At 54.7% G+C, this 23,324-nt stretch overlaps 3 protein-coding genes across 3 annotated transcripts; 1 reads left to right on the forward strand and 2 right to left on the reverse strand.

The window, feature by feature from the left end:
* Positions 1-5,852: 5,852 nt before the first annotated feature.
* Positions 5,853-6,938, reverse strand: LOC311159912 (chemerin-like receptor 1; the record flags this gene model as incomplete). Its single annotated transcript, XM_084216304.1, has 1 exon — positions 5,853-6,938. One exon carries the CDS (start codon positions 6,936-6,938, stop codon positions 5,853-5,855), a length of 1,086 nt encoding a protein of 361 aa, XP_084072430.1.
* Positions 6,939-8,363: 1,425 nt separating this feature from the next.
* SHMT1 (serine hydroxymethyltransferase 1) lies at positions 8,364-14,182 on the forward strand. The gene is made up of 12 exons (XM_084216544.1): positions 8,364-8,437; positions 9,647-9,764; positions 10,046-10,191; positions 10,480-10,595; positions 10,685-10,845; positions 10,993-11,074; positions 11,319-11,531; positions 11,776-11,892; positions 12,235-12,357; positions 12,559-12,675; positions 12,791-12,901; positions 13,291-14,182. The coding sequence occupies exons 2-12, from the start codon at positions 9,672-9,674 to the stop codon at positions 13,458-13,460; spliced, it is 1,449 nt and encodes a 482-aa protein (XP_084072670.1). The 5' UTR covers positions 8,364-8,437; positions 9,647-9,671; the 3' UTR covers positions 13,461-14,182.
* A 653-nt stretch (positions 14,183-14,835) lies between these two features.
* Positions 14,836-23,195, reverse strand: SMCR8 (SMCR8-C9orf72 complex subunit). The gene is made up of 2 exons (XM_084216231.1): positions 20,681-23,195; positions 14,836-18,757 (listed from the first exon to the last, which is right to left on the reverse strand). Exons 1-2 carry the CDS (start codon positions 23,026-23,028, stop codon positions 18,304-18,306), a joined length of 2,802 nt encoding a protein of 933 aa, XP_084072357.1. The 5' UTR covers positions 23,029-23,195; the 3' UTR covers positions 14,836-18,303.
* Between the last annotated feature and the right edge of the window lie 129 nt (positions 23,196-23,324).

Here is a 23,324-nt window from a genome sequence, read left to right on the forward strand (position 1 = left end):
TTTGAAACCGTGTTTCTGCCACTACACGCTGCGTTTTCCACTTTAAATATTCACAGGCCAGGGTTTTCCCCAGATTTCACATTTGTTTCTTGCTTCATGCATTCCAAGACTTGGTTTTTTGACTTCCTTTTTTGAGTGGTTTTTTTTTCAGCAGAGTCGGAGCTGGGGAAGGAGAAGCCATTTAACGTGGAGCCGTGGAGCAGATGTTGAGCACTCCACTTGCTGGCCCGCAAAGCCAGGACATCTGTTAGAAATATGTGAGCAGAGAGGCCATCAAGCCTCTTAGATGCTGCAGTGATCCTCTGCCTTTCCTACATCCTCTTCCAAATTACACTGAGGTGTAAGGGAATAGTCCCGTCCCTTGCCACCCCCATCACTCCCAGTCCATGTTTTTCTGCTTCCAGGCTGGTGCTTCCACACAGTCCATTCAGGATCACTGACCCAAGCAGGTTCTTTTTTTGTTTCAGGGTTTTCAGGACAAAAAGGAAGGGGGGTGAGCTTTTTGTTCTGAAAGCCTCTACACAGAGCAGCAGAGATTTCTCTTAGCATCAGTCTCCCTGGCAGGATCCCGCTACAGGCTGGTGTGGCACAGCAGTTTGATGCAGAACAACCAGAAACAACACATGGTGAAGCACTGACCCATAATGCCATTAGCAGTCCTCCCCAGAAGCATTTTTCAATACCCTAGGGCAGTCAGAATTTGCTGACTGTTTGATTTGTGCTTCCCCGAATTCCTGACATTGCTTAAGCAAACCACAGGACCAGGAACTAAGTGCTCCTGTCTTCTGATCCTTTTTTTTATAAGACTACTGCCTTTGTTTTCTTGGAAAAAAAAGATCAATTTCTTTCCCACCTCTGTCTTCCTCATCAGAGGAGCACCAGTTTAAATCTCAGCTCCCAAGGGAGAGGGATTTGTTAATTTGACAATACTCTATTCAAACAGTAAGAGTTCAACAAACACTTGCTCCAAGAGGAGCACATGGATTTTGTTTCATTTACAATGATTCAATTAGCAGCCATCTCTGGAATTCTGAAAATTTGCTGGGTGTGAACACACTGGCTCACAGAGCTTTGTTGTTCTTAATCCAGATGTGACCCTGGCAAGCAGAGATGTGCAAAAAAAACTCCCCCACACCACACCTAGTCCAGCAGAGGTGAAGGACACTGCTCATCCAGCACTGGCCTGGACGACAGCCTGCATCCATCACCTGAGAGAAGATAAATGCTGCTGTCACCCCAGCTCTTGAGCTCCATCCACCACTGCTCAACCAGGCTGGCTTTTGTTTGTTTGTTTGGTTGGAGTTGTTTCTGTTAAAAAAAAAAAAAAAGGTTATTAAAGCTCACCTATCAAACCAGCTGGCAGTGAGAACTATCAGACATGGTGCAGCAGAGGTACACTGATTTCATCCTGACAGAGCCCTGTGGATAGGTTTGGTCTCTCCCAACTAATAAAGGCATCCCAAAAACATCCTCTACCCTACACAGCCCCTGCGAGCCCACAGGGAGGTTCTGCAGCACACTGACACCTCCACACTGAGCACAGACCAAAAGCCATCACCTCCCCGCCCCCCTGCCCTCAGCTTTATTGCCTGGGGAACAACTCTGTCCAATTTCCAGAAGATTCTGCCTTGGATACTACCCAGCTAGGGAGGCAGAGCTCAAAACAACTAAATGCATTTTGGAATTGATGGAAGGAGGTGTAATTTTATCATATCTTGGGAGTGATCTGGAAATAGCACTCCCCATGTCTGGCAAGCAAAGTGCTTTCATAAAGGTCCTGGAGCAGGGAACACATCTCTGTGTGAGGGGCTGTGGCAGGAGACAGCACTCCTTGCTTTATCAAATATTACTGCTTGGCCGTCTGTGGGAAACAGGCACAGACTCATTTGTCACTCCTGTTGCCCCTGAGTCACAAAGCTCTGACTGAAGGCTCCCTTCAGGGTTTTTTCCTGTTTCCAACAGCCCTCCCCATTCCGGATCAGTCTGTAATGTTTAACAGAGCTGCCACATCAGCCCCAGCACAGACACGGGCTTATCTCCAACCAGCCTCCCAACAAGGGGACGGAGTGGGAATACCTGGAGTGTGACAGGTCCTGCACAGACAGACGGCTCGAGCTGGATATCAGGGTGAGGGTTTGGACAAACACAAAGCCAGCAGTGGTGCCTCTTGTTTGGTTCTCAGATTTCCTCTGCTTTACTGTGCATGGGCAGCTCTGTCCTGCAAAGTCTGTGTGAAATCCTGTTCACGCCCATCACCTGGTGTTTACAGGTGTAGTTTGCCCTTTGATTGGCCTTTAGGCAAAATTGGTTGGACTGCACAGTGAAATTATGTCATTTTAGGGAATTTGAACAGCTACACAGTCCATGACAAACACTAATTAGTGCTCTATTCCTTTGTCCTACCAGCTGGGTCCCAGTAGGATTTGCCATTTGCCTCACTAAGCTGCAGCTCCTGTCCAGAGAGCACACGGGCACCATGCCCTGTGCAGGCATTTAGTGAGCACAGCAAGAGGTTGACTTGGTCACTGCACAGCAACTTTGCAGATTAAAGCAGAATTCAGTGTATGAGAGCAAGTCCTATGCTTTGCATGCACAACTGTGAGGTGCAAAGAAAGATTTGGTACCAGCTTTGGCCCATACACTAAAAAGGAGCTGGAAGAGGTGTAGGGAAGCAGCAAAGTGCAACCAGCAAAGAGTATCATGTGTCCTCCCCAGTTTGGTTCTGACCAGGACCAGCAAGAGTAGATTAATGCTCATACTGGAAATGGGACCCTCACCCTGCTGCTATATCAGAAAAAAGGCTGAGCCTTACTCAGGACTCTTCAGCCTACCCCACTTACTGACACTATTACCAACATCTCCTTCACAGAGAAGCTTTCTACCAGAACCTCTCCTCTAATTCACTGTATTATTTTCTGCCTGATTTCAGCAAGCTCTGGAAAAGGTTCTACTCTTAGACCTCTGTGCACTACCTTTGACCTTATCAAACAAGTCAATCCCCCAAGTTCAAGATTGGGACACGTAAAAGTTTTACTCACCAGGAAAGTCTCGCCAGAGGAGAGGCGTGGGAGCTGTGAGGCTTCCCAGGGGTTTTTATTGTCTCATTAAGCTGTTCTTAATGAGAATTTCCTCACCTGCTGCAGTGTCCCTCCCATTCATTTGCATTAGCTATCCTGCTGATCGTACTCAAGGCTGTCTTAGCTCCCACTCCTTCCTCTTTCCTCATAATATTCTGAGCCCATTTTTTATCTCCCTGATCTCATCCAGGTCCCAGGGAGAAAATATTTTCTCCTCTTTTGTTACTGCTTGCCACATCCTCCTTGGCCAGTTTCCTCCCTGACATCTCTGCAGCTTGTCCTGGCTCCAGAGTCACCTGCAATAGTCTCTCCTCCAAGGCAAGGCAGCAACAGCTGCTCGTGGTGAAATCCCTGACTTAAATGCTCACTAAAAACTTGCTTGTTCTCTCAGCTAAGGCTTCCCATGCACAGCCTGGAACCACAAACAGCTCAGTGCCTGCACCCCGAACGCCCCAGCGGCTCTGCCCGACCCAGCCCGCTGTTTGTAGGGGCGGGCCTGTCGGATCAGCCCCTCTGCAGGACCAATGAGGCCTCACCCCAGCAGGGCAGCGGGTTCAGCACCTTTCTCAATGACTGTAAATACTGGGGGGTTCAGGCTGTTCCACTCCTCCCATGGCATCTGAAAGAGCCTTGAAAGCAGAGCTGCGTCAGAGGGGGCACAGCTGCCAAAGCAGCCATTCAGCCTCCTCTGATTGCCTGTTGGAAAGTATTTCCCCCTTTTTTTCATTCAAGCTTTTCTAGATAAGCATATGGCAAATGGAAATATCAGAGACAATGAACTGCCTCCTGGTTGGGAATGAGGGACTGACAATTATCCCTGTGATAATGAGATAGTCTGAACATGAGGGAACTTGATACAATGGGAGATTTATCTTGGAAGCAGTCCCTTGGCAGCCTGGCCTGTCTTGCTGTCAGCATGGTTTCCCTTTGCACAAAGGGCAGGGATCAAACCCAGGATGATAAATCCATCTCTATCCCAAGCTCATCCTGCTCCGTTACCTATGGTTTTCCATAGTAATTCCCTAGATCACCCAGACAGTGCTTCACTTAAATCTTGTCCCATGGGAATCTGTACCTACCTTGGATCTCCAAATGACCCAGAAAACTTTCTGCTTTCTTTCCTACCACAAACCAGGTCAACACTTCAAATCCTGACCTTCAAGGCTGCCAGGGTTGAGGAGAGAGGTAAGCCAGGAGTCCAAGGCCTTGGTCCAACACTCACAGAGACTCTTGTCACAAGGAATTATGTGGACTCTGCAAACAGGTAAAGAAAACCAGAAAGAGCAAACCGGGGTCTGCAAAACCTTGACATGGCAATCGATGCTGCAGTTTACCATCAGGAGCAAGTAAATAGCCCCAGAGTTACGTGCTGCATGGCAAACATTGCAGTTTTATCTGCATGACAGGCAGCAATTTGTGACAAAGGTTAAATCTCTCTGTTCACTTAAGCTGGACGTGTGACAGTCATGTTACATTCCCCATTCTCAGCGGGTTTGGGCATGAATGTGCATCTGAGCCTTCAGGATCACAACCTTCGTTCAATACTGCATAGCCCAACAGACCCATAATTAATCCCTGACATGTTCAAGTGACAGCTCTCATTCATAACATCATCCGTGCAGAATAGTGAGGTACATGTAAATTCCTACAATCTGGCTGGGAGTCGGAGATTTTCCAGCCACTGGAGCAGGGAGACTCCAAGGCAGCTTTCTGACAGGATGAACAGGACAATTGGTAGGTTGGACTAATCTACAGATAAATTGGGTAGGGCAGGAGAGGGAGGTGTGATACAGTCACTGCTCGCTCAGCTGCTGAGGATGGGCTGGGAATGACAACACCTCAGTGCTGGTATTCCCTGTTACATGACCAACATTTTCTACTCACAAAAATCTAAGAGGTCCAGAGGTTTATGAAGCCTATAAGAAAGTGCTCACGTTCTTCACTCTGGACAGTTTGCAAACATGAAGCTTGGCCAGACTCAGTTCAGCCATTTGTTCTTCTTTCTTCTCCCAATCACTGGTTTTCAAATGTACCCAAAAGTCTGAAACGCAAATAAACCATAACCATTGTCTGGCAATCAGATCCATGTGCCCCAGGCAAATCCTCACACCCAGGTCATGTCCTGTGTGCCTCACTCATAGAGCTGCTGCTAATACCAGTGGTTTGTTTCCAAATTCTAGATATTTAATCTTTTTATCTTCTTGTTCTGTTACCAAAGATGAACCTGCTTGGTCAGGTTGGATCAAGTGTTTATCCCACAGGCAACACAACAGGATGGGTATGTTTTACACAAGTTTATTTGGGTCAATATTCATTCACCAACAGCACAAAATATCAGATCTCTGCTATTTAAGGGCTGGGAGCATGTCAAACACAGAGATTAGCATTGCTCAGAAATACATCAAATCTGAGTAACAGCAGCACAACCACTGATTTGTCCTGTCTGAGGAGAGAAAAGAGTGCCTTAGTCACTATTCCATTCCCTACAAAAATACATACAGCCATTGCATTTAACCCTCTTTCTATAAAGGTTCCATACACAAGAGTCAAAAGGCACAAGGAGTAAAATGCTACTTTGACCCCCCTTGCTACAGCTCCAGAGAGCTCTTCCATCCCCATTGTGTTTTAAATCACAGCACATTTGAGACATCTCCAAAACATGAAATCACACCTCGCTAGCATGGGTAGCCCCTCGCAGTCCCCAGTCCCATGATTTGAGCTCTGAAATGAGGGAAAATGCGGGGAAAAGAACGGCCCCTTCCACACCAGCACCTCTCAGACCCTCGGGACCTCCACTTCCGAAGCAGACCTGGACTTGCGCCGGCTGGTCAGGCTGCCCAGGACCGACTCCTCGCTGAGGGCCCCTTCGAAGGTGGACAGGATGGACTGGCGAAACTTCTCCTTGAAATCCGGCCCCACAAAGACGTACAGGATGGGGTTTATGCAGCTGTTGAAGAATGCAAGGCTGGAAACCAGGGGGATCCCTATGTAAAGGGCCAGTTTCATCTCATGGCTGGAAGAGTTGTTGGATATTTCCAGCAAGGAGAAGACATGATATGGGAAATAACAGAGGAAAAACGAGACTGTGACAGCAATGATGATTCTGTAGGGCTTTGCAGAGTTGGCCAACTGCCTTCTTTTCAGCTTGACAGCCACGACGCTGTAGCAGATGAGAATCACCATGAAGGGGATGAGGAACCCGCATAAGAACCGCGTGACGATCATCGCTTTGTGCCGCATCCTCCACAGCCTGCGCGTTGCCTCCGACGCGTAATCATCGGACAGCGCGAAATTATTGTAACAGCTGGTGACGTTCCTGGAACTGACCACGGTGTCCCGAAAGACGAGGTACGGGGAGCTGAGCAGGACAGCCAGGACCCACGTCCCCAGCGCGATCCTGGCCGCCAGCTCTGGGCTCCTGCGGTTGTGAGACCAGACCGGGAAGGCCACAGAAACGCAGCGGTCGATGCTGATCACCGTCAGGAGGAAGACGCTGGCAAACATGTTGAGGAAGGCCATGGTGCTGTTCAGCTTGCACAGGAGCTTCCCAAACGGCCAGTGGAAACCCAGAGCGGTGTAGGTGATGCTGAGGGGCAGGAAAAAGGTAAAGATGAAGTCAGCTATGGCCAGGTTGAGGAACCAGATGGAATTCACCGTCTTCTTCATCTTGAAGCCTGCAATCCAAATGACGAGGCCATTCCCTGTCACCCCCAGCAAACAGGCGATGCTGTACACCACCATGGAGAGGATGTGCATGGCCTTCTGCAGGCTGGAGTAGTAGTCATGGTCAGTGGTGTTGTCAGGCTGATCGGTGGGGCAGCTGGCAGAGAAGGGGGAAGGGGAAGGAGAGGTGCTGTCCATCACTAGCAAGACAAGACCTGGAGCCACAACAGAGCTGTTATCTGCTGCTCAAGAGAAGTGAAAATCTTTGTGAGCAACTGTACACAAAATGTGTGGGAAAAGCCAGATTAGATAATTTATAATTAATATAAAGTCCCTCTCTATAGCATGTGCAGCTGCACCTCACAGAAACCATCTCGACCAGAGAAACCAACCCAAATTTTGCTGTTGATGTCAGCGTGTCAGAACAACACCTTCATCACCAGCCCACAGCAGCAATCCAGCATGGGCCAGCAGCAAAACCATGGAAACCCAGATCCCCCCACTGTGACTAATCCTCTCTGGATGACCAGTAACAAATTATGACAGCAAAAACTATCTAGACTGGTAACAATGATGTTAACAGACTATTTCTTCACCAAGCCCCTTCCAGGGAGGTGCAGAACAACACCTGAGCTATATCCAAGTGTAACCATAGGCCCTTTACCCACCCACAACCCTCTGGCAAGCCCACCCTTCTCCTCATCTCTCTCCTGTTCATCCTGGCACTTGCCTTGGCAGACCCTGGCAGGACTCACCGCGCTGTTCCTTGGCTGCTCTGCCCACAGCGGGTGGTCTCACCCTCCTGACTGATTCCCCTGGTGCTGCTCCTCTCCAGGGTGACTCAAACTGCCTCGCCCCATTTTCCCATGGCTTGGGATCACGAGGAATTTAGAAGAATCACTTATTCCCTAATCTTCTTCCTCAATTTATGGTGTGTTGATTTAACCCCTGAAGCACCAGGGGGTGCAGGTTCCCTGGGGCCAGTTGGCCGAGCCCACCCACTAACTCGGGTTTGATGAATGAAGAAAACACGGCCGCTCTCCTGCCTGCACCATTCATCCCCTGGCTGCTCTCCCTCCTGAGCACCCCGAAATCCCTCTGGGCACCGGGGTGCCCTGCTGTGAGGGGGGACAGGGCCAGCTCTGCTCCCCACAACAGCAGCAACGTGCCCGGCCTGCGCCAGGGCCTGGCACACCCGCTGTCCTGGAGACACAGTCTTGGCTGGGGGTTTCTGGAGGTGCCTGGAAATGTCCCAGCCCGGTGCACGGTGTTGGAGTGTCCCATCCTTCCGCTCATAGGGGAAGTTGCGGGACACTGGGAACACCACAGGGCTGGCGGAGAAGCACCTGGGGATGCACGGCAGGCAGGGCTGGAGCTGTGGGTGACGGCAGAGGAGTGACCGCGCAGGGGTGACGACAGAGGGGTGACAGCGGCGGGGCCCCCGCCGGGCCAAGGTCACCCGCGCTGCGGGCGCCACGTGCGGGCCGCGCCCGCCAGCCCCGCCCCTGCGCGGGCCAATGGGAGGCGGGGAGGGGGCAAAGCGCGGCGCTGATTGGTCCAGGCGCCTTCCGAGCGTATTCCCCGCCGCCGGACCCGGGGCGGAGCGCGGCGCTGATTGGCCGCGGTGCGGAGAGGGCGGGGCCCGGCCGGGCTATGGTAGCGCGCGGGCTTTCGCGCGGTAGCGGAATCGGGATCGGGTAAGGACCAGGACCGGGACCGGGACCGGGACCGGGACCGGGACCGGGACACGATCGGGGCTGTGCGGCGTGGGGAGAGCAGGGCCGGGGCACGGCATCTCGCTGAGGGGGACAGCGGCCAGGCAGCGCCCGTCCCGGCCACGCGGGGCAGGGCAGAGGGACGCGTCGCCAGACTGTCGGGGGTGGGAGGTGATGGAGTCGGGATACAGAGGGTGCAGAACTAGGTGGAGATAGAGCTTCGGGGATGGGGCTCCCCAGGTGAGGTACCAGGTGTTTGGGGGTGGGGGTCTCATCCTGACTGGGAATGGCAGCTCTGTCCCTCTCTGCAGTGAGTGCTGCAGCACCCTGGGCTGGGGACATGCAGCATCTGCGTCCTGCTCAGAGCCAGAGCACTTCCTTCCCCTCGCAGCCCTTTGCACTGCCCAGCCTCTCTGGCCGTGAGGATTCCCACCCTGCCAGTGAGGTCTGGGCTTGGGACAGAGCATGGCTGAGCATCCCTGAGGTCTGGGCTTGGGACAGAGCATGGCTGAGCATCCCTGCCCAGCAAGGCTGGCGTGAATGGACTTTGGCAGCTTGTCACAAGGAAACCGTGTGGGATTGCTTAATAACCTGCTCACGGACCTTCACCCGTCCTCGCGGGGTTAATGAGTAAAAAGATGGATTGTTTTCTGCAAAGGCAGCAGCTAGGCTTTCCCCAAAAGCAGCAGTGGCATCAACTGTGCCAGAGGGCTCCTGCCAGGCCTGGGCATCACCCGTGCCATGGAGCCCAGCAGGGGCAGAGCTGCTGCCTCTCAGGGCCTCAAGATGCTTCAGTCAGGGTTTGGGGCAGGACTCTGACCTGCTGGGGTTTTGCCCAAGGGAAAGCAGCCAAGAGGTTTAAGCATGCTGGGCATCGCAGCGTGTGTTAAAATTGAGATCTGTGGGTACGAACACGTCACTGCCCTTGAAATTCAGCATCAGGCACTGCCGAGCTGGGCAGGGGGAGCTCAGGGAGGGGTGGTGATGGGAGAGTATCAGACTTATCAAAGCACAGTACTTAACAAACTGATCTTAAATCAGCAGGGGAAGCCTGAGGGTTGTGTGTTTTCCTTAACCAACAGCCCATGGCTGTTCTCAGGGAATACATGGGATGGCAGCAGGCAGCATACAGGGAGATGTGGAGGCACCCAGCCCTGCTGCCATCCCACAGACTCCCTGCACCCCTGGCAGGTGACTCAGACCCAGCAGCAGCACCATGGCAAGCTCAGGACAGGGCCTCCCCAGCGCCGAGCTCTGGGCCTCCCATAACAAGATGGTGATGGAGCCATTGGACACCAACGACCCCGAGGTGAGAGCCCCCTCCTGGCTCCTGCCCAGCTGCTTCATTCATCCCCCAGCCAGCCATGGGGATGCTGACCTTGTCAAGCCAAGGACAGGGCAGGGTCCAAGGCTGAGCTGCTGGAACCCATCCATCCTCTGTGCCCTCTGTGACTGGTTGGGATCAGCTGCACCAAGAAGGGATCACATCTCTGTTCTCCAGCACCTTTCCAAGCCTAACCCTGGCCCTGTGGTGGGACATCCACATCTCCATGCAGAGATGGCTGAAGCCATTTCTCTCCTCTCCCAAAGGTGCACAGCATCATCAAGAAGGAGAAGCAGCGGCAGAGGTTGGGGCTGGAGTTAATTGCATCAGAGAACTTTGCAAGCCGAGCAGTCCTGGAGGCCCTGGGATCCTGCATGAACAACAAATACTCTGAGGGTTACCCAGGACAGAGGTATGGGGCTGGGGCTAAGGCCCACCAACCCAAACCCTGGCAGGGTGGGAGAGGAACCCCCCAACCTGCCAGGCCTCACCTCAGAGAAGTAAGCAGTGTCCCTGTGCTGGCAGCCAGGCTCTGACCTTCTCAGCCTCTATCCTTAGCCACCCATGGGACAGTCTCTGCAGGGTCACATCTGCTGTGGCTGCACAAAAGGGGCATCACCCCAGTTTGTCCCCAGCCTGGTCACAGGGCCTGTTCTGAGTACTGAGTTTGGTTTTAGCCCTGCCCTGTCCTGCACTGCAGGTACTACGGCGGGACAGAGTTTGTGGACGAGCTGGAGAGGCTGTGCCAGAAGCGAGCCCTGCAGGCTTACCGGCTCGACCCCCAGAAGTGGGGAGTCAATGTCCAGCCCTACTCAGGTATTGGGGTGCTCAGGAGAGCCAGGATAGTTGCCCAGGCTCCCGTGTGCCCCAGCATTCATAACCAGCCCAGTGCGCTCTCTCTGCAGGGTCACCCGCGAACTTTGCGGTGTACACGGCCCTGGTGGAGCCCCACGGCAGGATCATGGGGCTGGACCTGCCTGATGGCGGCCACCTCACCCACGGCTTCATGACGGACAAGAAGAAGATCTCTGCCACCTCTGTCTTCTTCGAGTCCATGCCCTACAAGGTAGCGAGCTGCTCCAGCCAGAGCCAGGATGCAGTTTTCATAAGTGTTGGCGCCATCAGGCCGCCAGCACCCCCTCCCGCAGGACAGCACTGCAGCTGATCTTCAGCACAGAAAGGTGGTGGCTGAACCTTCCTCTTCCTCTCCCAGGTCAACCCCAAGACTGGTTACATCGACTATGACAAGCTGGAGGAGAATGCCCGGCTCTTCCACCCCAAGCTGATCATAGCAGGTAAGGATCACACCTGTCCCGACCTCCCTGGTGGCACAGCTGGGGTGGGGGTGGCTCTCTGAAGCCAGCAGCACCCCTCTAAGCCCATGGATGCTGCAGTGCCAGGAGGAAACCACCAACACAACCACCCCAGAAGGAGCTTGTGCGCTGTGCTTGTGTACAGTCTGCTGGGCTGTCTGCACTGCAGGCCTGCTCCTGCCGCTGTCCCAGGGTCCTGTCCCCTCCTCACCACCTCTCACCGCAGGTGTCAGCTGCTACTCGCGGAACCTGGACTACGCCCGCATGCGGAAGATCGCCGATGACAACGGGGCCTTCCTCATGGCCGACATGGCGCACATCAGCGGGCTGGTGGCCGCCGGCGTGGTGCCCTCGCCCTTCGAGCACTGCGACATCGTCTCCACCACCACCCACAAGACCCTGCGGGGCTGCAGGGCCGGCATGATCTTCTACCGCAAAGGTGCCTGACCTGCCCGGGGTGCCGGGAGAAACCCTGCAAGTTAACGCTCCTTCCTGCTCTCACTGGGAAAGAGGGAGGGCAGAAAGATCCTGGGAGTGTCTAGGGAGCTTTCCTGGGCTAACCCTGGCTCAGATCTGAAGAGGAACAACCACTGTGCCTGCTGTGAGCAGCCAGGGGGTGAAAGCAGCTCATGGGAGAAGGGGTGGCTGTGCTGCCTTGGGACCACATCCTTCCTGTCTCACAGGCACCCGCAGCGTGGACCCCAAGACAGGCAAGGAGACCCTCTACAACCTGGAGAGCCTCATCAACCAAGCGGTGTTCCCGGGGCTGCAGGGAGGCCCACACAACCACGCCATTGCAGGTATGCAGCCAGGCTGGTGGCCAGCTCCAGCCTGGCAGAGGGAGCTGGCAAAGGTGTCGTGGCAGGGCTCTGACCCCCAGCAGCAGCACGGGAGGCTCCAGCTGCCCGACCGGGCTCACAGCCTAGGGACACTAGCAAAAGGCAGCTGGTTGATCCAGCATTGCCCAAGGAGTGACCAAGCCTGTCCTGTCCTGTGTTTTGGCTCTTGGCAATACCACCAGCCTGGTTAGGGCAAAGGAAGGATCAGTCCATTTGTTTGTTCAGCTCAGTAAGGTTTCTGCTGGCAGGGCCATTGCTGGTGGGAGCCCCACAAATCTGACCCTGGCCTGCCTCTATCCACAGGGATTGCCGTGGCACTGCATCAGGCCATGACACCAGAGTTCAAGGCTTACCAGCAGCAGGTGGTGGCCAACTGCAAGGCACTCTCATCAGCACTGATGGAGATGGGCTACGACATCGTCACAGGTGAGGACACATCTTCAGCAGTGGGATGGGGCTGACCCTGGGCTCTGACCAGGGCAGCTCTTCAAGGACACCGTGGGCAGGGCTCTGTTGGCACAATTCCTCACCCCTTGTTAGATCTCAAGTCTCCTCTTGCTGAAGTTTCCTGCTGGAGCAGGAATTGGACTGGATTTCCCCAGTCCCACCAAAGTCCTCTCTTTGCAGGGGGCTCTGACAATCACCTAATCCTGGTGGACCTGCGCAGCAAAGGCACAGATGGCGGCCGGGCCGAGCGGGTGCTGGAGCTCTGCTCCATTGCCTGCAACAAGAACACGTGCCCTGGTGAGGGATCCCACAAGCTCTGCCAGCTCCTGGGCTGCCCCAGGAGCCAGGCTGGAACCCCGCGGGTGGTGGTTTCGGTGCCAGGTTTGGTGACGGGTGCCCCGTTGTGCTGCAGGTGATGTCAGTGCCCTGCGGCCCAGCGGCCTCCGCTTCGGCACGCCGGCTCTGACCTCGCGCGGCTTCCGGCAGGACGATTTCCGCAAGGTGGCCCAGTACATCCACAAAGGTGAGCTGGGGGCGTGGGGAGCCTCAGCTCCAGCACCAGCCTGGAACAGGGCAGCTCCCCCGGGTGAGGAGGCACCAGCAGGCAAAGGAGCACACCCACCAATGAGGAATAACCATCCTACCTCCACATCTGGATGTGGGAGAGGGCATCTGGCCACAGCTGGGACCAGCCAAACTCTCCCCACTGCGGGCAGTGGGCTGAAAGCCTGTCCCTCTAGCAGTTCTCTCCCAGTTGTCCTCAGGAGTTCCAAGTTGTGTCCCTGGGCAGCAAATCCCTGAGATGGGAAGGAGGGAGGGAGCAGGGCTGTGTCCCAGGGAGCAGCAGGGCTTGGAAGAGCCATGGGCTGCAGCAGCTGCAAAGGCTGACCAAGACATCTTCCATCCTGGCAGGGATCGAGCTGGCTCTGCGTGTACAGAAGGACATGAGCCCCAAGGCCACGCTGAAGGAATTCAAGGACAAATTGGAGGACCCGAAATACCGTGGGGAGCTGAAGGCACTGAAGGAAGAAGTAGAAGCCTTTGCAGCCACGTTCCCTCTCCCGGGGCTGCCTGTCCTGTAAGGGGACACAGCCATGCCCGCTCCTGGAGCCACAGGAGTACCCAGGATCATGGCACACCCACAATCCCCAGCCTGACACCAACACCCCAGTGCCTTCTCCCAGCACTTCCCTATGGAACTGCAGCAGCAGCTCCTCCTTCAGCTCTTACTCCCCTTTCCCCTCCCATGTGGGGCACAGGGACCCCATGAGTACAACCCCTGTGGGGACACCAGCCTTTCACCACTGTGTCACTGAGCACCAGGTCACCCTCACCTCGTGGCCAGGTGCCATCCAGCTCCTGCTGGCTGTGGAGCAGCAGATGAGATGTAGGCTGCTCTGTCCACATTCCCTGGACACCCTGCCCATGGCAGTGTAAGGGACAGGGGCTCCAGCTGCACAAGAAACCTCACAGCCACTAAAAGTCCCCCTGGTTTCAACCTCGAGGATTCCCCTTCATCCTATGTGCCTTGCCACCTCCACAGGCTATGACAAGGCCAAGCCTTGTCCTGATCATCCCTCCTGGGATCACCATCCCATCCTAACCAGATCCTCCAGTATTTTGTCAGACCCCTTGGCACAAAGCTTAGGTTGAACCATTTTTTAATAAGCACGGTAAAATTAAGAATTGAACCACAACGTATGACAAGAATTATAAGCTTTAAAAAATACGACCAATTTTTTTTTTTTTTTTTTTGTATTTCAAAAATATCTGAACCCAAATAAATATTTTTTTTTTAAAAGTACATTTCTCAGACTAGTCATTTGGTGTTAACATCTGTTAAAGTCTTGTGCAGTAACACTTACAGCACGACACTAAGACATGCTTCTTGGGTTTCTCCCGGTCACACTCGCCCTAACTACTGACGCAAGCATTCGGCACGCACAGGCACACACACGGAACTCAACATGCAGGAATAGGATACAGTGCTTTTAAAATAAGATGAGAATTCATCACAGCCTCCTGGCAGCCTTCAGAGGCAGCTCCAAGCCCAGCCCCATCCCCGTGCCAGCAGCCATGCTGCTGGCAGGACCGGGTACCCTGCTTCTGCCTTCCAGTTAAATCCGTCCCAGGGAGCAGTGGGTGGGGGTTTGTGACCCCTCCAACACTGGGGTGCAGTTTGGTGCTCTGACATTGTGCTCTGGGGCAGGTGTTGTCCTGCAGTCTGGGCAGCTCCCTGAATTCTCTCAGACCCTGTTACAGGAGCCTTCTCACTGTGCTGCTGCAAGCCCCAGGTCCTGCCCAGCTCCTGGAATCTGCAGCGTGGGCTGGCCCCCACCACCGGACCAGGGGCTCAGGACCCTCACGCTCAATCAAACCCAAAGAATTGGCCTGGGGGCACAGAGCCATCAGCTCCCACCCCTGGAGTGCCTCTCCCACCCTCCCACCACGGTGAATATTGCTAGAGTATAGGCAGCTCCTCCCTGCCAAGGCAAGGCAGCTGTGGAGCTGCTCAGAAGTGATTGCTATCAGATGAAAGGAAATCTGAGCACTGCTCTCTGAGAAATGAAACCTTTGTAGGGTTAAGATCACCTACAGCTATGGCTGAGCCTCCTGGGTGGGAGCTGGAAGCAGGGGGTTAGTGGAGAGCAGAGCAGGGACTGGCAGCTGGGAAGAGCAGGAGTGGGAAACGGGAGCCCTCCCTCCCGGCCGGGGGAGGCTTCTGCTCTGATGAATTCTCGGTCAGGTGAACACCTCCCCGCCCTGGGAGCCGGGGGGAGCCAGCGGGGCCGTGCGGGAGCGGGGACATGCTGGGCTGGCAGCACTCACGGAAGCAGGGGACACAGCCATGCAGGGCACCGCTGGCTCTGGCAGCTGAAAGGCTGGTGAGGATGGCACTGCCACTGCCAGGAACACCCCTGCTCCTCGTGGAAGGATGGCTCAGGCAAGACGATGACACACACGTCATGGCAGGAGCTATCAGTGCAAAGGTTGTGGCTTGTTGTTAGTCTGTGAATATCAGAAACTGGTGAGGTACCACACCAGAGATGGGGGAAAGTCCTAAAGTGCTAGTACAGGGATCTGTACTGTACAGCAGCAGAAGAACAGAGACATTACAGAGGAAAAGAGGAACTCAGCTCCCAAACACCAGCTGCCCTCGGAATCCCCCCAGTTTCTGCCACCACAAGAAGAGTGGGCTCCCAATGCCCAGAGGTGCCACAGCCCGGTGTCAACTCCCCCTTTTCCAGTCCAAGTTCAGAGGTTACACAGCTGAGAGGAGGACAAGCACTCCAGGGTGTGTTTCTCCACAGCTCCCAGTTGCAGATAATCCCAGAGCTCCTGCTGGGAATTGGGTGATGTTCCAGCCAAGCCCCCGGGGCATCCTCTCGAATCAGGGCTGCTTTGTGGCAGAGAGGTGAAGCAGGTGAGATAGGTGGCAGTGCAAGTATTGCTCAACACAGCCTTGAATGTCAGATACTACAGGTTGGACAGAGGGAGCAAGAAGTGAGTTATTTTTCAATTTATGAGCACAGTCGAACACCACAGGTCGAAACCACTGTGACTAAGATGAGCCACCACGAATCATCTCTCCCACTCCGTGCTAGAGGAAGACGTGTGAGTGAGTCAGCAGGAAAAAAGTCTGTCCTTCCCTCCCCTCCTCAAACCCAAACAGCACTAGGTGGTTTCCCAGCAGGAAACAAGCTCCTGTTTTGAGCACTGCTCCAGAGCAGTTGCTGAGAGCTTTCATCTGCCTGGTGTCACCTGCACTACTCATCTACCCTATGCCTCCTCCCCCAGGGAATCTCACCTCAGCTTTAGTGTGGAAGTTTGGGAGTGCATGAATCAACCAGGGGGCACCTTGAGGCACGTCAGGAAGCAGCCATTTGGATGGACACAGAGGCCTTTCACCAGCAGACTTAGCTCACATGAGACAGGAGGGCACAGGCAGGACAGGAAAAGGCTTTGAACACACTATAAAGGTGAGAAGCTCACCTTCAGCAAAGGCCACACCACACTGCTTCCAACCACGACCTCAATACACCATCACAAGCAACCCCTGAAATCCCTCTGGAGAGAACCACGAGGCCAACTTGGCTGAGCCACCACAAACAACCTTAAAAACAACTTTTCTGCCCTGTTGGTTTATACCCCAGAGAGCCCTTTCCAGGGGAGAGGAGAGGTGGCACGATCCTGAGGCACTGATGCTGGCGCAAATCGACAGCCTCTCCAAGGAACCTCCCTGCCTCCAGACATGGTTTTGGAGGAGTGCAGGTCTCACAGCAAGTCTCACTGGGGTCTAAGCCACACTGGAGAACCCCAGGCTGTACACAGAAACCTCCCAAGCTCAGAAGGAAGATCACATTCATCTCCAAAGCCTCGCATTATCACCATAAACAGAAGTTTAAAAAAACCCAACAAACTAAAGAACAGATCAGCTCTTGTATGGTCTCAGCAGCTCTCACCCCATAATCAGCATTAAAAAGAATTAAAACCAAGATTAGCTTTCCTAGAAAGACTTTTCTTACTTGGAAGTACCTTGGGAGCTGCTGCTGCCACGTGGCACTGGGCAGAGCAGCCCAGGCCCAGGATCACCCATGAGACTCCAGCGGGAAGCGCTGTGCCTGGGCACAAAGCTCTGGGCACTGACAGGAACGACCTGGGAGTGTCACCACGTTGGTGGTACCTCCTTTATGGCACAGAAGCTTTGAAAGGAAAAGGTCTCATTATCCAGGCTCAGAGAGCAGCAGTTCTGCCCCATCCAGAGCCACCCAGGAGCCGTGGGAGAGGTAGTCAGGACACGACAACGGCTCAGCCAGGAGCAGCAGGCAGTAATGCCAGCTCTGTTTTACCACAAAGCACAAATGCCAACTCCCCAGCAAAATAAAATAAAATAAAATAAGATAAAATAAACTATTATGGATAAAACACAGAATCCAGTACATTCATCCCCGGTCTCTCCTGAACACTTGTAGCTCACCAGCCAGGCAGCCTGTGGTAACAGCCTGCTGTCTCACAGCGTGGCTCCAGCTGAATCACATCTTTCCCCCACCACAAAAAGCACCTAAAAAGAGGGCCCTCACCCTCCTTCAGTTCCCTTCTGCCTTTAAAAAGCCACCCCCGACCTCACACGCTCTGAGGATGCCCAGGCTCCCTGCACACCCAGCAAATGGGATGTGACAAATGAACAAGGCACAGTGCTCTACATTCGCAGCGGCTGGTGCCTTGGGGCTCACCAGCCTTAGGGACTGCTTCCACCTTCCTGATTTTAACCAAGCTGGGAGACACTGGGAAACCCTTTCTGGAGAGAAGCATGTATGCCTCCACTGTGCTCCCACTCACCCAGGGACAGCCTATCCTGGGAAGTGCCCAGAAACTCAGTGCAGGAAGGGACACCACCCACTGTGGCTGTGAACAGACCTGTGAGCTGCTGCCCTGCCAGGAGGCTCTGAGCTACACTCCCGTGACAGTCACATCAGCAGATACAAAACTTCACATGGCCTTTGCACCTCTGCTCACAGCCCTGGCTCCATGGAAGGGACTGACAGTGCTCAGGGTTCTGGCAGAAGCATGCAGGATACTGTGCTATATACGGGGGGCTGCACACCAGTCAGTACTGATCCCCGAGACAGCCCACCTCCCCTCACGCCATAACCCCCCGGGATGCTGCTGTGATCCACTTTAACAGTGCCCCTTCTAACATTTACAGAGTGCCTGATGGTTTATGTGATGGAACATCTACGCTTTTGGCTACAGGGAACACCCAGAAATCCAAATCCACTCCCACAGCCCTGTATTTCTGCAGAGCAGAGACACCAACACCTCGGCCCCTTCCTGATGTGTGAGAGCTGCTGCAGACAGCGGCAATGTCAAGCACGGATGAGCTCTGTCAGACTCCGAGCACGTGGGCACACGGCCTGTGCAAGGCTAGATTTTGTACAAAAAGCTGGGAACATAGTCAAATCTGAGCAGGGGGTTCCCCCCCTGCCCCGGTTCCTGAATGTAGTGCAGTTTCAGCAGCTCGGCCAAGTACTGCACGATTTTGATATCTTCATTGGCAAGGCCCAGTTGAAGCTTTAGGAAGTTCATCCTGCGATTCACAACGGATTCCTCCGGTTCCCTTTCGCTGATGGGAAGGTGCAAATGATGGCAGAAGGTGAAGAGGAAGGCTTTAGAACACAGCTGGGTGAGGATGCTTTGGACGTGCATGTAGTAGGTGCTGCCACGCTTGATCTGCGTGCGGTGGTCGGCCAGCCTGGCCACCACGGTGCCCTTGTAGAGGGGGCAGCGCAGGGTCTTGCTGTCGGCGTCCAGGATGCTCAGGTAGCGGCTGTAGCGGCTCAGGGCGTGCAGCACGTTCACCCCGGCAGGGGACACTGCCCTGCAACAGCAACACACAGGTCAGGGCTGCAGGGGAGCCAGAACGGAGCAGCAGGGTGCGTCCGTGGCCTGTACCAAGACCTCTGGGGGTGAGTAAAGCCTAAGGGGGGGACAAACTGGCTCTCCAGCCTCCCAAAGAAACCTCGATTCCCTGGATCCCCACGTGCCCTGATCTGTAGTGTGCATGCTGCAGCGTAAACCACCACACTTCTGGTCAGCTCCCTCCCTCAGCGACACGCAGAGGGACTCCTAGGACATGTCTGGTGAACAGCAGCTGGGAGGCTCCCAATGTGACTCAGAAACCCAAAGCAGTCCCCTCTTTCCAAGAGCTCCACGTTTCCCCCAAATAACTTTGGGAGGGAGCTGCTCTGAGGTGGTCGAAGCCCTGAGTGGAGCAGAACCTTCTGAATTTCCTAAAAGACAGAACCATCCTTACTTAACCCACAACATTCCGTGGCTGAGCCCAGCTATTTGTCACTCAGATGCAAACCCACAGCTCACAAGGATACAATTACCCACCAAGCTTGACCTAATGCTATTGAAATGCAAATTACCAGCCTACGCAAACCCTTCAGCTCCTCCATTCTTTGTGCTGACAGCGGCTGGGCTGAGATACAGCTCCCAGCCTCAAACTGGGAGGCCCAACTAGTGTAGGGGCTGCCCCAGTGCCCAGGCAGCACCTGGCCATAGGAGACACAGGATCCTTACTGGAATAAATAGCTCAGCCTCTAAATTCCTTCACAGAGCCCTCCTACAAATGATTTGTGGAGAGCACCCACATTAAACTGAGCACTTAATTAACATTCCACGGAGGAGAGCTGAAATGACTGACACATGTTACAGGCAGTTCTTAAATAAAGATTTCTGTTTATAAAAATGGCATCTAACCACAAACATTGAGCAACGAGTAAACACTTGGGGTTTTTAAAAGCTCACTGACAGACAGAGAGCTTGTGAGCAGCTGTTGGCAGAGCTGTCATCCTGCCTCACAAGAATGAGAGCAAACTCACAGCTTTGGATAATTTCACCCAGCAATACAATACTCTGCAGCTCAGCAAGCAGGTTTCTGTGTTTTAATTTTCCTGCTGTTTACAAACACTCCTGCAGGAGCTGTTCCAGCCTGGCTCTGAGCACTGTCTGCCACTCTGACTCAGGTTTTCCACACTGCTGACAGCAATGGCCATTCCCTGCCATACCTGCACCCAAAGCACAGAACACATCCTGGAACACACAAGAAGGTCTTCTTCATCAACAAGGGCAGGGCCCTTGAGCTGAGCAAACACTCTTTGCTAATATGAGCTGTGAAGCCACAGTTCAGGATTGGGTGTTGGGAAGGGGCCCTTGTTTTTGGGACAGTTCTCACCCTAAGCAGAGGTTTCCTACAATCCCAACACTGCTCCTGCACAGCTCCAGGGACCTTTCTTCCTCACCAGCACAGCCTGAGGTGCTGCACTCCAATTCTGATCTACAGATCTCATCATTTCTTCAGTAGGCTCCAGAAGGTAAAAACCTCCCATCTAGCACAGCACCATTTACCCTAAAATTCCAGTCAGAAATGTGAGAAGAGCTCCAGTAGGAGATGGCAAAGCAGAGCACACAAGGGACTCCAGGAACACTTAGATCATCCAGGAACCCAGCAGGACTCAGGTGTTTGTTCTCTGCTTTGCCAGGCAAAAACCTCCTGGCCAAGTAACTCACCTGAGGCAGGCAGCAAGTGCCCAGCAGATGTTTTAAACATTGACTTCCAAGCGAGGCTGGATACAGGGACAAACCTGCTCCTTTTTCAAAATAAATCCCACCAACAGAAATTCGTGGCAGCTACGCTGATAATTAAGAGACCTCCCCTGCACGCCCATTGCCCTCTGAGATGAAGCTCTTACCACACACCTCAACCCTACTAAAGCAACCAGACCCCTGCATTTACCTCTGGAGTCCAATCAACTTCCACTTCTGGAAATCCACCAAGTGCAGAGCGGAGGTGACCCAGTGCTTGACGGGCTTGGCGTACGCGCCGCAGCTGGGCACGAAGATGGAGAGCGCCGTCACCAGCCTCTTGACCATGGCCTCGTCCTCGCCCAGCACCACCAGGGTCCTCCCGCTGAGCAGGGAGTAGATGGCGGGGTGGGCAAAGGGGTACTGGCGGATGAAGCGCAGCGCGTTCTGCCCGGCCCTCTTCCTGTGCCTGTCCCCGGCCGCGCAGGCCGGGTGGGCGGGGGACGGGGTCCTGTCGGAGCACGTGGAGGCGGCGCTGCTGATGTGGCTGGTGGAGTCTGAGCACTCGTCCAGGCTGCTCTTACTCACCTCCCTGCTGCCTGTCAGGTAGCGCGAGTCGAGCTCGTAGGGCAGGAGCCCCCTGGAGAGGCCCTCGTGGGAGGGGAAGCCCCCGCGCAGCCCCTGCTCGGCCGGCCGGTACGGCTGCGGCGGGATCCGCACCACCCCGTCCTCCTCGCACGGCTTCTGCCCCAGCTCGGCCAGCGGCTCCAGGAAGTTGGGACTCTCCTTCCCGATACAACAGGCAGCATCCACCTGCACTAAGCTTTCCTGCTTTGACATGTCGTCCTGCCCATCGTGGGCGCCCGGGTTCGCTCTGGGGGTGAAGCGAAGGCCTCCCTCGTTGTCATCCGCGTAGGGCTCCTCGTTAATGGCACTTGGGTAGCTGGCTTTGAAGTCCTCTGGGATGAGGGACTCGGAGGGACACGTGCTGAGCACCTCGATGCTGTCCTCGCTGACCGTGCGCCGGCTGCCCACCTTGCTGCGGCCCGCCTGGGGGCTGGGCATGACGGGCAGGCTGGCCTGGCTCTCCGATTTCGTCAGCCCAGATCCCGGCTTCTCCGTGCCCAGCACCTCGATGCTCTCCCCGCTGCTGATGCTGCCTTTGATATCTGCATCCAGATAGTCCAGGTTCTCCTGGTGCTCAGACATCACAGACTCGGACATCTTGGGTTCTTCAGAGTCTTCCATTTCCTGCTCCATCTTGATGGGCACACACTCCACACTGGATTTGTAGGAGCCCAGGTTGATGACCACTTTAGGAGCAAGGGACTCTTCCAAACACTTTTCATCCATGGCATCTTGGCCGAGCCCCTGGCACCCTCTGTACTGCTTTTCAGGAGGTTTATCATCCAGGAAAGACACATCCTCAAAGAGGAAGTTGGTGACAGTCTGTTGCTTGAGGAGAGCCCGGCTGATCTGCTCTGTCAGGAGGTAACAAACATCCCCTCGAAAAGTCCTCTCAATATGGTGCAACTGGTCAAGGGTCTGGGTGAAAAAATAAACATCACAGAGTTCCTCCAGTGTCTTCAGCTTCTTGTCAAAGCACTTGGCAGACTTGGCTTTGATGAGTTTGGGGGTGTAGGATGGCACATGGGTGTAAAGGTGAGTTTCACCAGGCTCAGCAGGGTCGGAGGCAGTCGGGTCCTGATCATGGCTGCCCACGTCAGCCTGGTCCAGGGCACACTCTGGCTCGTAGGGGTGGAATTCAGAGTCCTTCAGCTTCCTGTAGGGATACGACCGGATTTGCCTCAGCAGGTCTTGGTGCTCTATGATCGACTTTTCCACGCTGGCCAGCTCGTTGGCCTTCTCAATGGCCTGGGTTGTGTAGTACCCCTTGTCATTGGCTTTCTTCTGCTGCTCAGTCTCGTTGTGCAGGACGGTCCTGGTGTAGTCAAGGTCTTTCAGTTTCTTTTCCAGCTCGTTGGCAAAAGCTTTCCGGTTCCCCGTCTTCAGGCATTCGGAGGCTTTGGAGAACTCGGTGGAAAGTTCCTGAAACTGCTGCATGATTTTGTGCTCGTCAGCAGAAATGTAGGCCATGCAGAAGGGCCTCACAAAGCCCCTGGCTTCCAGGTCATACAGGGTCAAGTGGTGCACGTAGGCAAAGGCCCCTTCCTTGGAGTCCCCCAGCACCACCTTGGAATCCTCCACAAAGTTCAGCTTCGGGTAGGCAGAGCCGGGAGGGTGCCCCACGAAGGATGCCTGGTAATCCACAGACATGATCCGCAGGGAAAAATAATTGAGATCGAAGGTGCCCGACACTTTGGCGTCATCGGGGATGGTCAGGAGGGGCTGGGGCCCCACTTGCTCCGAGAACTCGGAGATGAGGATGAAGTCCCGGGTGAACTTGGAGCCGGCGACCTTGGCCCAGGGGTTGGCGCCCTGGCCGGCGAAGGGGAACAGCGGCACCGAGTACTCCTCGGGCAGGGGCGGCTCGCGGTACAGATCATCCTCCAGCTCCTCCTCCCTGGTGAAGGCCACCACGTCAGGGGCGCTGATCATATTTCCCGCAGGACGGGACCGACATGGAGCAGCGACGCGCCCCCGGTCCCCCCGCCACCGCCGGGCCCCGCGGGAGGCACCGGCGCAGCCCCGGCCCGGCCCCGCCGCTGCCGCAGCCCCGTGTCCCCCTCACGCCGCCGCCATGGCCGGAGCCGCCGCCTCCTCACAGCCCCGCAGCCATCTTGGAGTCACATGACGCGCGGCCTATGACCCCGCCGGCAGGAAGCGACGCCACCTCCTCCTCTTCTCCCTCAGCTGGAGTTGTTTATATTTACCGTCGTCGCCCTTTGTCGTTA

The sequence above is a fragment of the Fringilla coelebs genome (assembly GCF_963513975.1).
Source record: "Fringilla coelebs genome assembly, chromosome: 16".
Taxonomy (NCBI): Eukaryota; Metazoa; Chordata; class Aves; order Passeriformes; family Fringillidae; genus Fringilla; species Fringilla coelebs.